This window comes from Pygocentrus nattereri, chromosome 27 (genome assembly GCF_015220715.1).
Source record: "Pygocentrus nattereri isolate fPygNat1 chromosome 27, fPygNat1.pri, whole genome shotgun sequence".
Lineage (NCBI taxonomy): Eukaryota > Metazoa > Chordata > Actinopteri > Characiformes > Serrasalmidae > Pygocentrus > Pygocentrus nattereri.
Genome location: NC_051237.1, coordinates 2,133,265 through 2,150,730, shown reverse-complemented (window position 1 = coordinate 2,150,730; position 17,466 = coordinate 2,133,265). Strand labels below are relative to the sequence as shown.

The window sequence follows — 17,466 nt, the reverse complement described above, 5'->3', positions numbered from 1 at the left end:
CTCACGGCTAAATTCTCAAAATGGAACATGGAAATGGTTCAATATGGTAACTTAGCAGAGTAGCATATGGTTACTGGCCAAAATCTCGATTTTTTCAATATTTTATTTTTCTACATTTTTAACAATCAATTTTTACCTTTGACAGTGTGTGAAATTTTCACAATAAACAGACAAATAAAATGGTTCAAATTTATGCTGTATAAAATCTTTTTTACATTAACTGACTTTACAATTTATGAAGGTTTTTGTGTTCTTCTGTAAAACCGGCATTTTGAAAATACATAATTTTTTTGGACAGTGACAATATCTTACCTAAATTATGTGGCTGTGTTATCTGTGGAAATACAAACCACAAACCAAATACAGACCCTTCTCTCCTGAGCATCTGTGAACACCTGTGTAGATATTCTTCCAATGGCTCCGGCTCTGCCATTTTAGTTTGAGCCAGAATGCAATCCTAAAAGTCAGGTGAGCATCTTCTCAACATGGCTACAAAACTGAACAAACTCTTCCTGGGTTTCAGTAGTTGCTATGCTTTGTGTGAGGGCATGCCAAGCTTCCCGGTAGGCGGGGGAGAAGGAGGACTGTATTATGAGATTTAATCATTTTGTAACTGAGAAAAGGGCTGGAATTTCAGGCAGCTGAGAAAACTTGGAGAGAGTTTCTCTGGTATGTACTTTGAGATTTGTAGCTTTGCAGACTGTTCATACACAAAAAGCACATATGTACATGTGTACATACACAAAAAGCTATTTTTCACACTAAAGGAAAGAAAAAAAACTGGGAAAGCATAATAGCTCCCATTTGAAGAACCCTTTGATGTATGCATTTTCAGGGGACCATTTTTGTAAATCAAATGTGTGAGAAAAAGAACCTTTTGTAAAATGTAAAGATTCAACGTAGAGGATCTATAACAATTGAATTTTTCTTCTAGAAGCCAGGAATCATTTTGCAACAATTACTTTTTTAAGTGTAGAGAAAAAGGCCTCTTAACACCCATCCACAGTTCGCCCACACGGTGCCAACACACAGCTCTCCATCATCCCCTGAAGAGCCAGATGGCAGACAGAAGTGTGTCCACACACAACTTCATGCTGCAGTCAGCACACACCTGGTTTGTCAGATGCTTGTCATCCATTTTGGACACTGTCTGCCAAATCGTTTGAGGCCTAATCAAGCGTGCGTTTCACCTCCTCTGCGCATGCAGGTGCGGGCGTACATCCGTACTCAATCCGTGCTGCCTCCCTCCATGTGTTCCTGGTATTAATATGCTTCTGCTGGCAGTGACATGTTCTGGTCTGGTAGAGATATAGTCTAGTGGAGACATTTGCATGACTATTAAACTGATAGCTGTGATATAAAAATGAAGTTGAGTTGATTTGCTCCGAGACAGCAGTGTGAGCCCCACTCGCTCAAACATCATATTTGCTGAAATGGAATACTGGCCGGTGAGTGGCAGCTCACAGGGACAGGGTTTTCACCTAGAGGCACTCGCTTCACCATCACTCTACAGATCATACTCTCTTTCTCCTAGCTTGGCCCACCAGAGGTTTGAATCACTTAACACTCTGAGATGCTCATTACCTCTGGGTCTCCTAGCATGGGATAGTGCAGAACCAGCAGAGCGGGGGATGGTAGAGCTGCTAGATATTCATACATCTACTCATTCCTACTTAAATATGGCTATACTTCTACATCAGCAAAAGCGACTACAGTTCTGGTTCTCTAGAAAAGAAGACTGTGACTGTACCAAAAAGAGCAGGAACCTTTGGAACCTGAGAAAGACCTTTGAAAAAGAGAACAGGCCTTTTATACATTTAGATGATACCATCAAGATGATTCAATGAGAATAGTGAGCTCTAGTCTTATTATTTAGTTACTAATATTAAGACTGGCTTAATCACTACTTCAAATAATTCAGTAAGACATATTTATTGTAGTGCTCATAAGGCTAAATGACATCTTTATAAGCATTCATGACAACTGACATGAACATACATAAACATTTATGTTAGACTTATATCAACATATGATACTTATATATCTAATGTCAAGTTGATGTCACATTTGAAATCAGGTGACCGGTTTTTTTTTGGACACTGGGTTGCATCATGATACTTTTTTGAGTGACATAGCATGTTATAACGTCTGACTTGGTAGCTTAGTGTATATCACTATGAGATAATGCTGATTATGTGACAGCTTATATCATACAAATTCTAAAATGAAACATAAAAAATCTGTCATCTGAAAGATTTTATGTCAATTTTACATCAAAGTTGTTTATGTAGGGCTATGTCAGTTGTCATGAAGGGTGTAGGTGTCACTTAATCTTATGAACACCACCTTACAGTTCAGCGATACCAAACTAATATGTAAGGTATTTAGATGTAGGAAGGGAAATCTGGATTTGACAATGAAACCTTAAGGCAACCACACACCACAAGCACTGCTCGTCATAAGGTAACAGGACATAGCACAGCTATACCAAATAGAATGTGAGTGCATTCTAACTGCCCAAGCGTATCTGGATATGTTTAAAGACACTTTTTCCCCTCCATTTAAAAAAAAAATCTTCACTCACACTTGATGCTTTTAAAAAATCTCTATATCCAGAATGCAAAAACAACTTGAAAATGCTGGCGTAAGCACACAAGCCAGGGAGATAATACCCTATAAATATATCATACACCTCAAAAACATTGTGAGCGTGCACACTTTGCAAAATACAGACACAGAAGCTAAAGCAAAGCTAGCAAACATTACAGAAACATTACAAATAGAGTATTTGATTAGCAGGCTTCATAATTCAATATTTCACACAGGTTATTTAGATTTTTAGCTGAGAAATAAATAAAACATTTAAAAAGCTGAAGAAAACATGCCATTGGTTTGTTGACATAACACTGCCATCTTTAGAATATCCAGAGTCCTGATCAGGCAGAAAAGAGCTTTTCTAGTTTTTCACCCCAGTTAATAAATGGAGTTTGGATTTATTTTGAATCTGACTCAAGAAAACAACCAACAGGAACATCTTTAGAATCACTTTATATCTTCAGGTATTTTTAATAGTGTCAAGGTAAAACTTCATTTACAAGAAGTGAGTGCATTCTGATACCTCTGCACTATGGTTTAATGAAAAAGTAAAGCCAAATTCATTTAAAAACATAACCTCAAAATTGCTGCTCATCCACTCAAGAATCCTACAAATCTTCACCTGGACAGTGTTTTGCCACCATTTTGATGCGAGTAGGGGGCAAAAACAAAATGAAAAATATCTGATAAATATAAATATTTTCATAAATATCCAGATACAAATGGACGAGTGCTTAATTGTACATTCTATAATCTCTCCTTCTTTCGGCTGCTCCCTTTAGGGAGCACAGCGGATCATCTACCTCCATCTTGCCCTATCCACTGCCTCCTCTACTTTTACACCAACCATCTCCATGTCCACCTTCACTACATCCATAAACCTTCTCTGAGGTCTACCTCTTCTCCTTCTACCTGGCAGCTCCATCTCCAACATTCTTTGCCCAATATATCCACTATTCCTCCTCAACACATGTCCAAACCATCTCAACCTGGCCTCTCTGGCTTTATCTCCACACTGCTCCACCTTCACTGTCCCTCTGATCTGCTCATTTCTAATCTTGTCCATCCTTGTCACTCACAACGAAAATCTCAGCATCTTCATCTCCGCCACCTCCAGCTCAGCCTCCTGTCTTTTAGACAGAGCCACAGTCTCCACACCAAACATCATAGCAGGACACTCTACTGTCTTGTAACCCTTCCCTTTCACTCTTGCTGCTATCCTTCTGTCACACATCAGCCCTGACACCCATCTCCACCCACTCCAACCTGCCTGCACCCTCTTCTTCACCTCTTTTCTACACTGTCCATTGCTCTGGATGGTTGACCCAAGATATTTGAAGTCATCCACCTTTACGACCTCTACTCCTTGCATCTTCACCTTTCCACCTGCCTCCCTCTCATTCACACACATGTATTCCGTCTTGTCTCTACTGACCTTCATTCCTCTCCTCTCCAGTGCAAACCTCCACCTCTCCAGATTCTCTCCCACCTGCTCTCTACTCTCACCACAGTTGGTATGAGCTTACTAACTCTTCACAAACTTGCTGTTTTCAGGTTAAAATGTACAACGTGAAAAAAAAAGCTAGTGACATTAATTAACCATTAGCATTTGTCTATTTATCTTTAAGACTCTAAATTGAGTCCCTTTCTCTGAGTATATTTCAAGTCAAATGTCACTTGCTATTGATTTGTGGCCTCATTCTGAGTATAATTTATTGCTGTAAAAGCAAAATGCAGAGAGCCATGCTATGGTGCTCAGAGAGGTTGGGCAGTGCTGGAAGTCACCGGATGTTGGCGGTGTGGTCACCTTCATTTATAACAATGGTTTCAAGTCTTTGGGCACTGCCAGTGCATGGTAGCATTTTCAATTTTTCTGGGTTAAGGGTTAATTACTGCTGATGTTGTCACTAAAGCAAATGCTACTGTTATATGCAATGCACTTTCCACTTTAAGCAGCTCTGCTCCTACTCAGCACACTTATCCTTACCCTGCATCACTGTTAGCCAAGCTACAATTTTTGCAGTCGCTGTGAAAGAATGTTGAAGATGTTACATCAAGAGTGGATCAGAGAAAGAATAGAAAGTTAAAGATGTGCACAATGGACAAGCAATTCAGCACTGCTAACCATCAGAAGTCACAGTTATCACTATTAATGTGTACTGTAATTCCATATTAAACATTTCTCATTCAGTGAAACAAGAAGATTCTCTTGAAAGTGTGGATTGTAAACTTTCAACCAGTGCCACATTTGCTGTCCGACATAAAATGTGTAAGGAGATATTATGTTTTTTTGTAAAAGTAAAACAAAAAAGAAACTGAGTAAGTAATTATGTAATTAAATAAACATAAAAATTAGCATGATAACTCTTAACTTCTAAAGGTTAAACTGAAAGAATGAAAGATAAGGACACATGTGCATCAATGAACAACTAAGGAGACACCCACCCTCTCCTGCATTGTAGGCCAGTATGGAACGCGCTCTGGTCTGCTTGCCCTCCGTGTTCTTCCCTGAGCAGGTATGAGAGCAGAGTGACCAAGCTGTCCAGGGGCTCAGCACACAGTCTTTCGGACACGGCACCTCACACAGCACAGGCATGGGGAGGATGGCATCCCGACACAGCTGTCTGTCCACAAAGACACCTGAGTGAAACAAACACAGATCCAGTTGTTATCAGGGACCAAAGAACAACATTAGAAGATACTGTTACTGTAGTAATAAAACCTAATTTCCAAGAAACTGCCATAGAAGTGTAAAGCTCAAACTGAATGAGTGTATTTGATTCAATACCAATGGGTGACAATATAATTATTTGGCTGTCAAAGTTTTTTTTTTGTTTTTTTTTTAACACTCTCAGCATATTTTCCTATTTTGACCCTTCAAAGCATCCACAGTAGTGCCAGCTGAAGTCCACCTGCAGCACTCTGTATGTTGCTATGATAGAATCTGCGATTGCTGCCCTCTCATTTAAATATAGCTTTTAAATGACTTTTACAGCGATACTTTCAGCAGCTTTGGCAGACATATCTGGACAGTGCTCAGGAAGACCGAAGGATAAATCAACCAGCAGCAAACTAACAAAAGCTCCAATTCCTCTCAAGTACGTCCATAATAACAAAAATCCATCAAACCTGTGAACAGCGAGAGCCAGAAGGATATGATATACAGCTGTATGCAGAAGTTTAAACAACCCTGGTCAGAATACATGCTTTGTTGATTGTCTAAGTGAAAATAACGCATCCTCTATGGACGACATACGTAAAAACAGTATTTTTCCGTTACTTTTAATACACAATTTCTTTTTGTTTGCTGAGCTTAAGATATTAGAATGAAATTAAGCACAACAGATAAAATGTGCCATAACATTTGCACAAGTCACATTTTCCCCCAATAACATGGGGAATAACATGTTCCCCTCTATATGTTAAATTTAGCAAATAAAGAGTAATTGTTAAATGTACAGAAGTGTACCCTGTAGAGGATGTGTTAACTAATTGATGTTTTATTGAAAACGTGTTCAGACTTTTGTACATGATTGTATATGACACATTAAATAATTGGAACATCTTGCGCTCACTAAACATCACTGATGAAAATTGGAAACAGTGTCTATTCTATGAATCTATCTCAGATTCAAGTGAACCCTGTGAACACATGATGAAAAATGACATTGACTTAAAGAAAATAATAAATACATTGTAATGAAACTTATTTTGTGCACATACATCTCAACCAAAATGCATTGATATAAATTTAAATATAAAACATCTTTCTTTAGGATCAAATCTGGGAAAATGAGACAAATAAATGTGATAACGTGTGATAACGTGATTAATAGCGATGGCATTTTTAAAATCACTGTGTTGCATATTTCATATCTGAAGCATCTGTCCACAAACAGAATCGACTCAGACTATTAAAACAGGACATCTTTGCTCCACTTATCACTCCACTAACTCAATCTAGAAACTCACTCATAATCTCACACATCTCTTATTAAACAGCTTCCAGCACAAGAACTCATATGTATATGTTCATATGATCAAGTGTACATATATTCATATGATCTAATGCATATTCATAAGATCCAATACAGACCTACTTAGATGTATAAAAAGGATGCAGCATCCTCTATAGATACATTCACAGCTTATATTTTCTTAGTACATAGGCTAATGCAATGTAAAAGTCCAACTGTATGGGCTGCAGGTTCAGCTGCAGTTCACTGGCTTCAAGCAGACATTAATTCTACATTACTTCATCCTTCAATCTGAGTCCATGCCTAATGGATGTGACAGATGTGCACACCAGAGAGCCACAGATCCAGAGCAGTTTGGAAACATGAATGAAGCCACGCACACTCAAGACAAGCAAAGTGCCTTTTCAAGACACTAAGTCCCCATCATGCTTTTGTCCCACACCAAATTAGTGCAGAGAGGCCTAACATAACAAGACTTCATTTCCATTAAGTGACAGAACAGGAGAAACAGAGGACTGGACACAGTCCATTTCACACAGCTTATAAAATCTTCATCAGGCCTACTAGATTTGTTTCTAAAGTGTAGCCTAACAAGTTGAAACCACATAATCAGTAGCTTAAAGGACTCAGAAAGAAAAAAGCAGGCAGCAGAAACCACTTAGGGAAGGGGCATTCACCTGAAATTTCCATACTCTGACCACAATTTTTAATACTATTGTGATTAAAGATTTACACAAGATTAGCAAAATCACATTCAACCTAGTAAAAAATTCAGTCAGCCAGAAATTGGCAAAATACCTAAATTAAGTATGCATTCAAAATTTCCACCTGTCTCAGAGACCTATGTACTTTTTTGTTTTTTTGCTTTGGAAATATTAATTAAGTATATTTAAATAAGCATGATTTACAAAATTGGAAGCAAACTGGATTTCTGTCATTTCAGATGAGCAATCAAGTCAACATTTATAAAAGCATTTTATTGTCCATCCATCCATCCATCCATTTTCTAAGCCGCTTCTCCGTCAGGGTCACGGGGGGTGCTGGAGCCTATTCCACCAGCAGAATGGCCACAAAAAGTTACTTTCAAATGACATGTGTGTTGAAAGCATCTGAAAAATTCACACTGCTTGGATAGCTTAAGTGTAGGTGCTTCTATTGTGTAATCAGGTTAATGTTATCATGGTGTTGAACTTGTCAAATCATTTCCAACCTGTCTAGTTTTAATAGCATAGTCCAGCTCAGCAGTGTACCATTTTAATATGCAATATTACAGTTAAGACAGTTACAGTGTCTTGTCTAAGCTTGTCCAATCTCATAACAGTTGCTATGAAAAAAACAGGTTTTTGGACAGAGCACAGTTTTCATCTTTGAGGGCCAGAGTCAAGCACACTTCAGTGATTTTCCTGCTCTCAGAAGCTGAGTGTCCTGGATCAGTGTGTTTCAATAAATGAAAACAGAAACAGAAAAAAACACATTAAACTGGACTTTGGCCTTCCAGAACTAAAGCTGGACACATCTATTTTAAGCAGTGAAAAATAAACCAGCTGGTGGTAAAATCAATGTGGATATGTACCACACTGAGGTCATCTCAAGGACTTTTTTAGGCACTAGCCCCTCTGTGGTTCTGTGAGCTGCCCTGTATTGATTTGTGACACCCCACCCTGCATTGGTCATCCAGGATCACAAAAAAGCCCAAACTGACAGAAAAGGCACTGTGTCAGATGACACACCAGGACCCTGTGGGATACAACAGATCCATTCTCATCAGCAGCAGACAACAGGGATCAATAAAAGGCCAGGAGGGAGGGAAGGCTCAGGGGAAGAGGGGGGGCAGAGGAGCGGGGGGGTGGAACACAGTTAGCCCAACTCACACCACAGACATGGATACACATCCAACTGGAAGCCTTCAATGGCAGAAAAAATCATTACATCTCTTGTTTGACATTGATGAGTTTCTTAAGGACTGTTTTCACTGCCTTCCTTCTGTGTATTTTAATTGAACAAAAAAAGAATTTAAAATTGAACATAGACACAGTTTGTATTAAAATTTACAATGGATAAAATGACGTGACACATTACAATGGAAATGCTTTCACCTAATCAATAATGTAAAGTGAAACAGAAATGAGTCATATGACTGATCAGGTATTCTGGCAAAAGCTAGAACACATGACAGAAGGCTGCAGGTACCAGTAAACTAATGAAGCCATTAAAATGTATCTTTTCAAAGAAAAAGCAAACACTGATAATAGACAGAAAATAGATGCCTGCAGGTGATTAATGAACATTTCCTAAGCCAGGGTGTTCCATCTCCCCATTCACAAGATTTAAAATATAGCCAAGAACAGCAAAGACCAGCTGCTCAAGATTTGCCAATAAACTCGGCCCATATTTCTAAGAAGTGTTTCATGAACTTCAGTTATTTGCTTTAACTTAATTCAACAGCTATATAGAAACCTGTTTTTAAGACCAAAATGTCTCTGAAAAGCAGACAAAACTGCTGTTTGTATTCAAAATGACAAAATATGACCAGTGGTCATGAATTGTTGTAGAAACATAATCGTGCCAAATAGATCCATTCAATCATGTACAGCCAGTATATCGCTGCTGTCAGTACAAAGCCTCGTATCTCCATTTCTTTGGGCATTTTTCCGATTTTACATGATTTGAAAATGTGTGTGAATTTCATGATGTATGGACTGAAAGAAACAGCCCAAAATGACTTGGGGGGGGGGGGGGGGGGACTGGTTCCATTGACTTACATGACATACTTGTTCAGACAACAGCGATATACAAGCTTTGTTACCTCAAAATAAAATAATTGTAACTAATGTCAACAGTCTGTAAAATAAACAACCCCATGGCTTCATGCTTTGGAGTGTAAATTCCATATTTCCTCATTCTTTCTTCACAAAACTTCAAATATCACCTGCACATGTGTGCAACATTCCCAGAGCTCTATATGTGTTTGACGTTTCTGGTTTAAACAGCCAAGATGTGCACAAATCCCTGCTTTACCTTCATGTGTGCTTCTTCGAATGGAAAAGTACCAGACAGTATCTGACATTGTTCTCTTTTGGGCCCTGTCACATTCAGAGGAGACAGCATAATACTCCTTCTAAATTAATCTGGAGAAAGAGGGGTTGGCTAAATTCGAGCAGACTTTGACGTGCACTGAGCTTTAATTTAATTTATGAGAATGATTCCACGCAGGCCAGCGCACCTTGTTCACGATCTCACTGACCATGGAGGAGGGCAAAGAGAGAGGTGACCTTGAACAAATCGTATTACTTCTCACTGAAGCAGCGTAGGCTACCTGGACTTAAATGGGTCGGTGTACTACTGCAAGCTCATGGGGATGTGGTGGGGGGGACAAGGAGATGGAGCATAACTAAATGGCTTGAGATGCTATTGTTTTCCACAGTACTGTGTCCCTGTACTCATTAATGATAATTACATTCAGCCACAAAGGCACTATCCTGGACTACCAAGGCACCAAGTGTTCCTTTCCATCATTTAACAGAACAGAACTTCAATTCAATAATTCAAATTAAAATATCATTCATAGGCAGACAATCATAAAAAGTACATTCATTCCACATTTAAGGGGTCATTCCAGCCGAGAGCTAGCATTTAATGAATTATTTGTCATGTTATGTAATATTCTGTAGTGCAGCACAGCATCACTCTGCCGCATCGATTTCACAGATTGTGATTTTGTAGGCTTTTTTGTGTTTTTGTCCATCAATGTCCTTTCACTATCAAACCCAGCATGCGTTAGACAAATGCGGGAATCCCCTCACGGTACTATAGAAGTCCTGAACACTAGCATAGCACTGATGTACAGGCTAACAAATACAGACAGGATACATTTTAAAAATTCTGGTTCTCCAAGGGTTCTTTGGTAAAGGAAGCTAGTATATATATATATATATATATATATATATATATATATATATATGGAACAATGAACACTAAAATAACCATTCAAATGCATAAATGTCTCTTTATTGTGCTCATTAAAGATGAGCATTAAAGGTTCATTAAAGAACCTTTCTATATACACTATTAAAAGGATGGTTCTTCAAAGATTCTTTAGTAAAGACAATGGTTCTACATAAATCATGAACACTTAAAGAACCATTTGCATCCTTACATGGTTCTTTGCATTGTAAAATGGTTCTTCAGATTGATGCACAATGTGTTGTGGAGAAGTTTTCAAAAAGGTTCTATAAAGAACCATCTACAGCATTTCTCCATCAATCTGAAAAACTCTTTCACGATGCAAAGAACCCTTTAATCATGCAAATGATTCTTTGAGCGTTCTTTGTTCCATACAGAATCATTTTCTTTACTAAAGAATCTTTGAAGAACCATGTTTTTAAAGACTGCACAGTTCTTCAAAGAAGCTTTTTGAAAAGCCTGACACCATAACAATGTAAGACCCCTTTTTAGTGCTATGTAGAACCCTTGGTGCTATATACAACTCTTTTGAAGAAAGACTGATATGGAGTCATACACAACACATTCCTCATCAGTCTGAAGAACCATTTCATGATGCAATGAACCCTTTAATTATGCAAATTGTTCTTTAAGTGCTCATGGTTCTACATACAACCACTGTCTTTACTAAAGAACCCTTGAAGAAGCATCTTTTTTAGAGTGTAGCTTTAAAAAAGGGTTCCACGAACAAGTTAAAGAATCTTTGTGGTACTATATAGAACCTTCTTGGCTAAGAGTGCGTCTGGCAAAACTCTGTAAGACAGAAGGGGGGAGGGTAGCCCACCTTTAAGGATGCTCCCCAAAACATTTGTAATTCCTCCCACCTTCAAGATACAACATCAGGAGAGGGTTTTGTTAGATTGGAGAAACTCACACCAGATACTACTGTGGTACCGCTGTAGGAGGTCAGTCGGCATGTTTACAACAGATAAATGTCACATGTTTTCTTTGTCCAAAGTGCCCCTTTAATATTGCAGGTATGTTATATACACATATATTGCTAGAAATGTATGCTTTTGTGCTAAAATGCAATGAATGTTACTGTTATCACAGCAGTAAGTAACAGATGACCACTCCACATTGCTTGGGTATTCTAGAAGTGGTATAAGAAGTCAAACGGAGATAGGCATACGTGGCATATTACAAGCGTGTACAAATAAACAATTACGCTCTTCCTGGGACTGGTGGGGGAAGGGGGAGCCATCACCGTGGCAACAGCTGAGGCTCAGGCAGTAGGACTCTTTCAGCTGGTGTGAAATGGGGACAGTGATTATGAGATTCACCACGCTGATTGAGACGTGCACACATCTGTGTGTGTGTGTGTGTGTGTGTGTGTGTGTGTGTGTGTCTCTTCCTTTCTTACTACTCTCTCTCTCTCCCTCTCCCGTGGGTGCTCATTAGCCGTGTAGATGCCGAGGTCGAATTTCCTGGTAATTGCCATGTCCGCACACCAAAATTCACTTAGACAAGCAGTGAAATCTGCACATGTGAAGTACAATTACAAGGCACACGCTCATAATTCATTCATTAATTCTCAAACTACTTTTTACTTTAAAAAGAAACACAGTCGATACTATTCCAGCACTGTGCTAATCATGTTCTTTCCTCATATTCACCATAAACTAAGGTTAATTCTTTCTGATAAACTGCAGTGAATCACCCTATTCAACTGCAATTCACTTATATCCTCCTCTCTCTTTCATTCAGAATTAATTTTGTACATTCTTATATATTCAATATTCAATCAGCTATGCTCAATTCTCTATTATATGAAATTAATTAGATTGGATAAATTAGAATTGCAATTAAACTGTAGTGAATTTCCCCTATCCCTCCCACACTGGTCCTTCATCAAGTCAACCAAAACATTCTTCCTCCAAATCCCATTAAAAATGCATTAGAGCAACATGTCTGGGTGCCTGACTTCCCAGAGATGCACTTAAAACACGTCTGCTGAGCACCAAGAAAGAAGCGAAACAGCTCGAAACTCATTAGACAGGACCGCTTTTCAGCCTCCATGTTATCTGGAATGGGAATGCTTGTGCACACATTATTAAATCTGTATAAGGTTAAGAAATCTATCACTAAAGACCCTCACTAGAATGTTCCCAAAGCACTGATATAATATTTATGTCCCTTGATATCTTCAGTCTAGGAGTAAAAGAGCCTATGTTTGTGCTTGTTTACGGGTGTGTGGGTGGTGGCAGTGGGGTAGAGGAAGGTTACAACATCTTTTCCTCAGTGTTTTTTATGGCACTGCTCTGCGTGAGCCACTGTGAAGTATCTTCTTGTCCACGGATGACTGCGCTGTGAGCTATTTGTCACAGTTATAGGTGTATGTTTGTCCCTAGGTAAAGCATGTGTTTCTCTGATCTCACAGATGGCGCCAGCGTAGCTCACTCCCTCTACCTTGTGTTCAGTCAGCTCAATAATGGCCAAACACTAGTCAACAGTGCTGAGCCTTTGGGCTAGTTAGAAAGCAGACTGCAGCGATGCTGGGTTTTCATCTGTAAAAGCCACCAATCACGCTCCACACAGTGCTCTGAAACCACCCTTTGGCCACTCGAACAATTGAAGCCTACTACCAGCAGACACTATAAAAACAGCAATTACGCCGTTGGGCAGTGGTCCAGAACAGAGGCCTTATGGATGGAGTTCAAGAAACGCATTGAGCTGCACTGAACGATCTGGGTTTGTCATTTGTGGGCATTTCACCCACAGCTAGAATATGAACAATCATACTGTAATGTTTGTTTACATTAATGGAATATTGTGTTGTATTTTTAAATACAGTACAAACCTGCACTTTTACAAGACTGCATATGAACAGCAGCATATTGTTGTAACTACAGAAATTATATGCATGCAAACATATATTAGGAGATCAAAAAGATAAGAAGAAGAAACGATAATATTGCTTTTGAATTGTGGTTAAATTGCATCTGAAAGACTTTTTTTAAGAGACAAAAATCCTACCAAAAATGATAATTTCAGGGATTTTTTTTGTTTCTTAAAATTACAGCTTCTTCTTCTTCTTCTTCTTCTTTCGGCTGCTCCCTTTAGGGGTCGCCACAGCGGATCATCTGCCTCCATCTTGCCCTATCCACTGCCTCCTCTACTTTTACACCAATCATCTCCATGTCCACCTTCACTACATCCATAAACCTTCTCTGAGGTCTACCTCTTCTCCTTCTACCTGGCAGCTCCATCTCCAACATTCTTTGCCCAATATATCCACTATTCCTCCTCAACACATGTCCAAACCATCTCAACCTGGCCTCTCTGGCTTTATCTCCAAACTGCTCCACCTTCACCGTCCCTCTGATCTGCTCATTTCTAATCTTGTCCATCCTTGTCACTCCCAATGAAAATCTCAGCATCTTCATCTCCGCCACCTCCAGCTCAGCCTCCTGTCTTTTAGACAGAGCCACAGTCTCCAAACCGTCCATCATAGCAGGACGCACTGCTGTCTTGTAGACCTTCCCTTTCACTCTTGCTGCTATCCTTCTGTCACACATCAGCCCTGACACCCGTCTCCACCCACTCCAACCTGCCTGCACCCTCTTCTTCACCTCTTTTCTACACTGTCCATTGCTCTGGATGGTTGACCCAAGATATTTGAAGTCATCCACCTTTACGACCTCTACTCCTTGCATCTTCACCTTTCCACCTGCCTCCCTCTCATTCACACACATGTATTCCGTCTTGTCTCTGACCTTCATTCCTCTCCTCTCCAGTGCAAACCTCCACCTCTCCAGATTCTCTTCCACCTGCTCTCTACTCTCACCACAGATTACAATGTCATCTGCAAACATCATGGTCCATGGAGCCTCCTGCCTGACCTCATCTGTCAACCTTCCCATCACCATTGTAAACAAGAAGGGGCTCAAAGCTGTTTCTTAAAATTACAGCTAATCTTTCAAAATCTAAAATGCTAACAGGCTTCTTTAACGACACTAACAGGTAGGCATCAAGTTCAGCTGTTTTAAAGAATACAATGAAAAGCTGCATTGTACAAAGTGAAAATACATTACACACGTTTTACAAGCTCCAAAATCAGTGTTTAAGCTAGAGCTGCGAAGTATTAAACTCAATGTGGAAACATTAATACGCATCACAGTTAGCTTAGTGCTAACATGACACTGCAAATGCCATGAGAATGAATCCTATAGCTGGCTGAAATTTGCATTATTGCAGCAGGGCTAATCAGATACTTACCAAAAAAGGATCCATTACAAAGTTAAAGTTTTGACACTAAATGTATCAGTTCAATTAATATTGGTACAGGTTGTGCTATGTAAGCTGTCAAGGTACTAAATCACTATTCAATATGAATTAATTAATACTAATAAATAGTCAATATTAACTAATGTATAAAATTCTTGCATTTACCCTGCCTCACAGATATCACACCAGCTCAGCTAACTCTTTCAACATTTATATAATGGAAAACTGAATTAAATGAAATTAAGTTGTAGTCCAGGTGGTGGTCCTGGTGCTACAATTGTAAAATGAACTTGAAGTATCAAACTGGCTGGGACACAGTATATTATTGGTAAAAGTCTTTACAGTACACTTCTCAAAAAAACACAACGCCGGCCTATGAAGCTGAACTGCAGTGAGCAGAACTTCTGTGATGTGTATCTACATTAGCATTTGAAAAATACTTGAAAATATGTTATATGCAAGCTGTGTACTGCTAGGATTTAATGAGGCAGCACTGCTCTTAAACAACTTTAAATCGACAAACGATTACTCTCCTAACAGTGTGACATGTTGAGGAATATTAATAGCTTCTCAAATTCAAAACTGGGCAAAGTGTTCCTGGCAAAAAACTAAGACTCCATTTCCAGCACAACCATTAAAAACACAGAGAATTTAAATCAGACAGCACTAAAGCTAAAATTATTACATGGTAAGTAATGGAGTTTATGGTCAGCTTTTATCTGTGGTCAAGGACACTGGCTTTCAGAGTCTGGCAGAGCCTTATTTCTGTAATGTTTGCCTATTAAATAGTATATACAGCATAATTTATAACTGCATTCAGAAACTAGTTCATGCATTTTCCGTCTAAAAATGTGAAAAAATATTCCATATTCGCACAAAAGCAGTCTGTGATCACACATGAATGAGCATTATTATACGCAGATGCAATAGCCTAATGAGTTTGAGGGAAAATCTTCCTAAGACGCGCTTTCTTTTTCAGTCATCATAACAAAGAAGCTTTTTGTTGCAGCCACTCTAACTGAGATATGTCCTGTTTTGACCTTTATACTTAAAATAACTGAGAATATTTTAGGTTTGTGGGGGAAATGTTAAGCTGATTTTTGTTTGAAACGTTTGTAGTCCTCAACTTAGATACATTTTTTAAAAGTTTCAGTAACATAAATACTTTAGGAATAAAATGTATTTTCAGTATAGTAAAAGTGCTCTTAAAGTTGTACGGGTGTTATAAAAATGAATGGAAATAGCCAAATATGTTTAACCTTATATGACCTGAATATGTAAATTTGTTCTATATATAAAACTATCAAGTACAATAGACATTTTCCTAAAAGTAGCTCAGAAATCCAGGTCCACACCACCAAGTGAGCAAGCTGAGAGCAACTGCACTCTTAAAAGTAAGGGTTCCTAACTGGTTCCTGGCATGAACTTGTTTTTCTAGGAAAAAACCTATAATTGGTGTAAAATCCTGCCACACATGGATTTAAATAACCATTTATTGAAAGATTTTTAGAGAACTCTTTATTAAAGACTCTTTATTTTTTAGAGTGAGTGTCAGGAAAACCTCTCATGAGTATGAAATGAACTTACATTTTACAAGAATGCTTTTGTTCTAAAAGACTTTCCACATGTATGAGGTTTTCTTACCGTCACTGTTGATACACTGCACTTGGGGGCTTTGGGTTCCAGGTCCACACTCCTTGTCATTGTCAGGAATGCACTCTTCCAGTTTCACCAGCAGCCAGTCGTAGCAGGTGGGCTCCTCACACGGTATCGCCTCCGTCAAGTGTGGGCAGTTTCCTGTTCCACCCGTGGGCTCATTCAAAATCTTTCTCTTCCTCAGCTTAAAACCTGCATAAACCAAGAGAACAAGCAGTCATTGACACTGCGTTACTCTTTCACAGCTACACAAATAATGCAGAAACACTACTCAACCCATCAGCTTTGTCCTTTGGACCACAGATTCAGACACATGATAACAGATCTACAAACTTTTTCATAACCCGATATTGTGTTTAGAACATTCATTTGTAACTTCAGTGAATTGAATATGGTGTTATGTGTGCTGTGTGCATCTCTGCATGCTGTATGCTTGCTAGTTTGTCATGTTTATTACACCTGACTGCAAAACAGATTTTCAGGCAGGAATTGATGAGGTCTTGGAATAATGAGGCATGATAACTCCAGCAGGGTAAGGGTAAGGTAGAGGTCCCATAATAAAAACAATAATTATATAATTGAGTTTAGATGTACAAATATATGAGAGGTTTCTTCATAATGTTGGATTTTATTACTAGCATATATGGTGTTACACATTGACAAGGTTTGTACATCATTCATATATGAGTTTCATTAGTTAATAAATCAATATCACAAGCCAGTGGTCCGGCTCATTTCAGAATCAGAATCAAGCTTTATTGATCAGGTAAGCTTACACATACAAGGAATATGGGTTTGGTTACAGGAGCTCACAGTGCACAGTATTAGACAAACATGTACATGTTTTTACATGGACTAAATAAAATAAAATTAAAATTAAAATAAAATAACGTAAAATATAATAAAACATGCACTCTACCATCACTCACTGATACACACACACACACACACACACACACACAGTCATACCTGTAAACCGATCTGCAAACTATGAGTCATGCAGTGTAGC

At 38.7% G+C, this 17,466-nt stretch overlaps 1 protein-coding gene across 1 annotated transcript in view; it reads right to left on the bottom strand.

Annotated features, from left to right (window-relative positions):
• Positions 1 to 17,466, bottom strand: part of thsd7aa (thrombospondin, type I, domain containing 7Aa) — a 164,448-nt gene that overhangs the window by 51,979 nt on the left and 95,003 nt on the right. Inside the window, exons 6-7 of the mRNA XM_017682044.2 lie at positions 16,446 to 16,649; positions 5,041 to 5,235 (exon numbers count right to left, since the gene is read on the bottom strand). Coding sequence (XP_017537533.2) covers positions 5,041 to 5,235; positions 16,446 to 16,649 — 399 coding nt within the window. The remainder of the gene's footprint in view (positions 1 to 5,040; positions 5,236 to 16,445; positions 16,650 to 17,466) is intronic.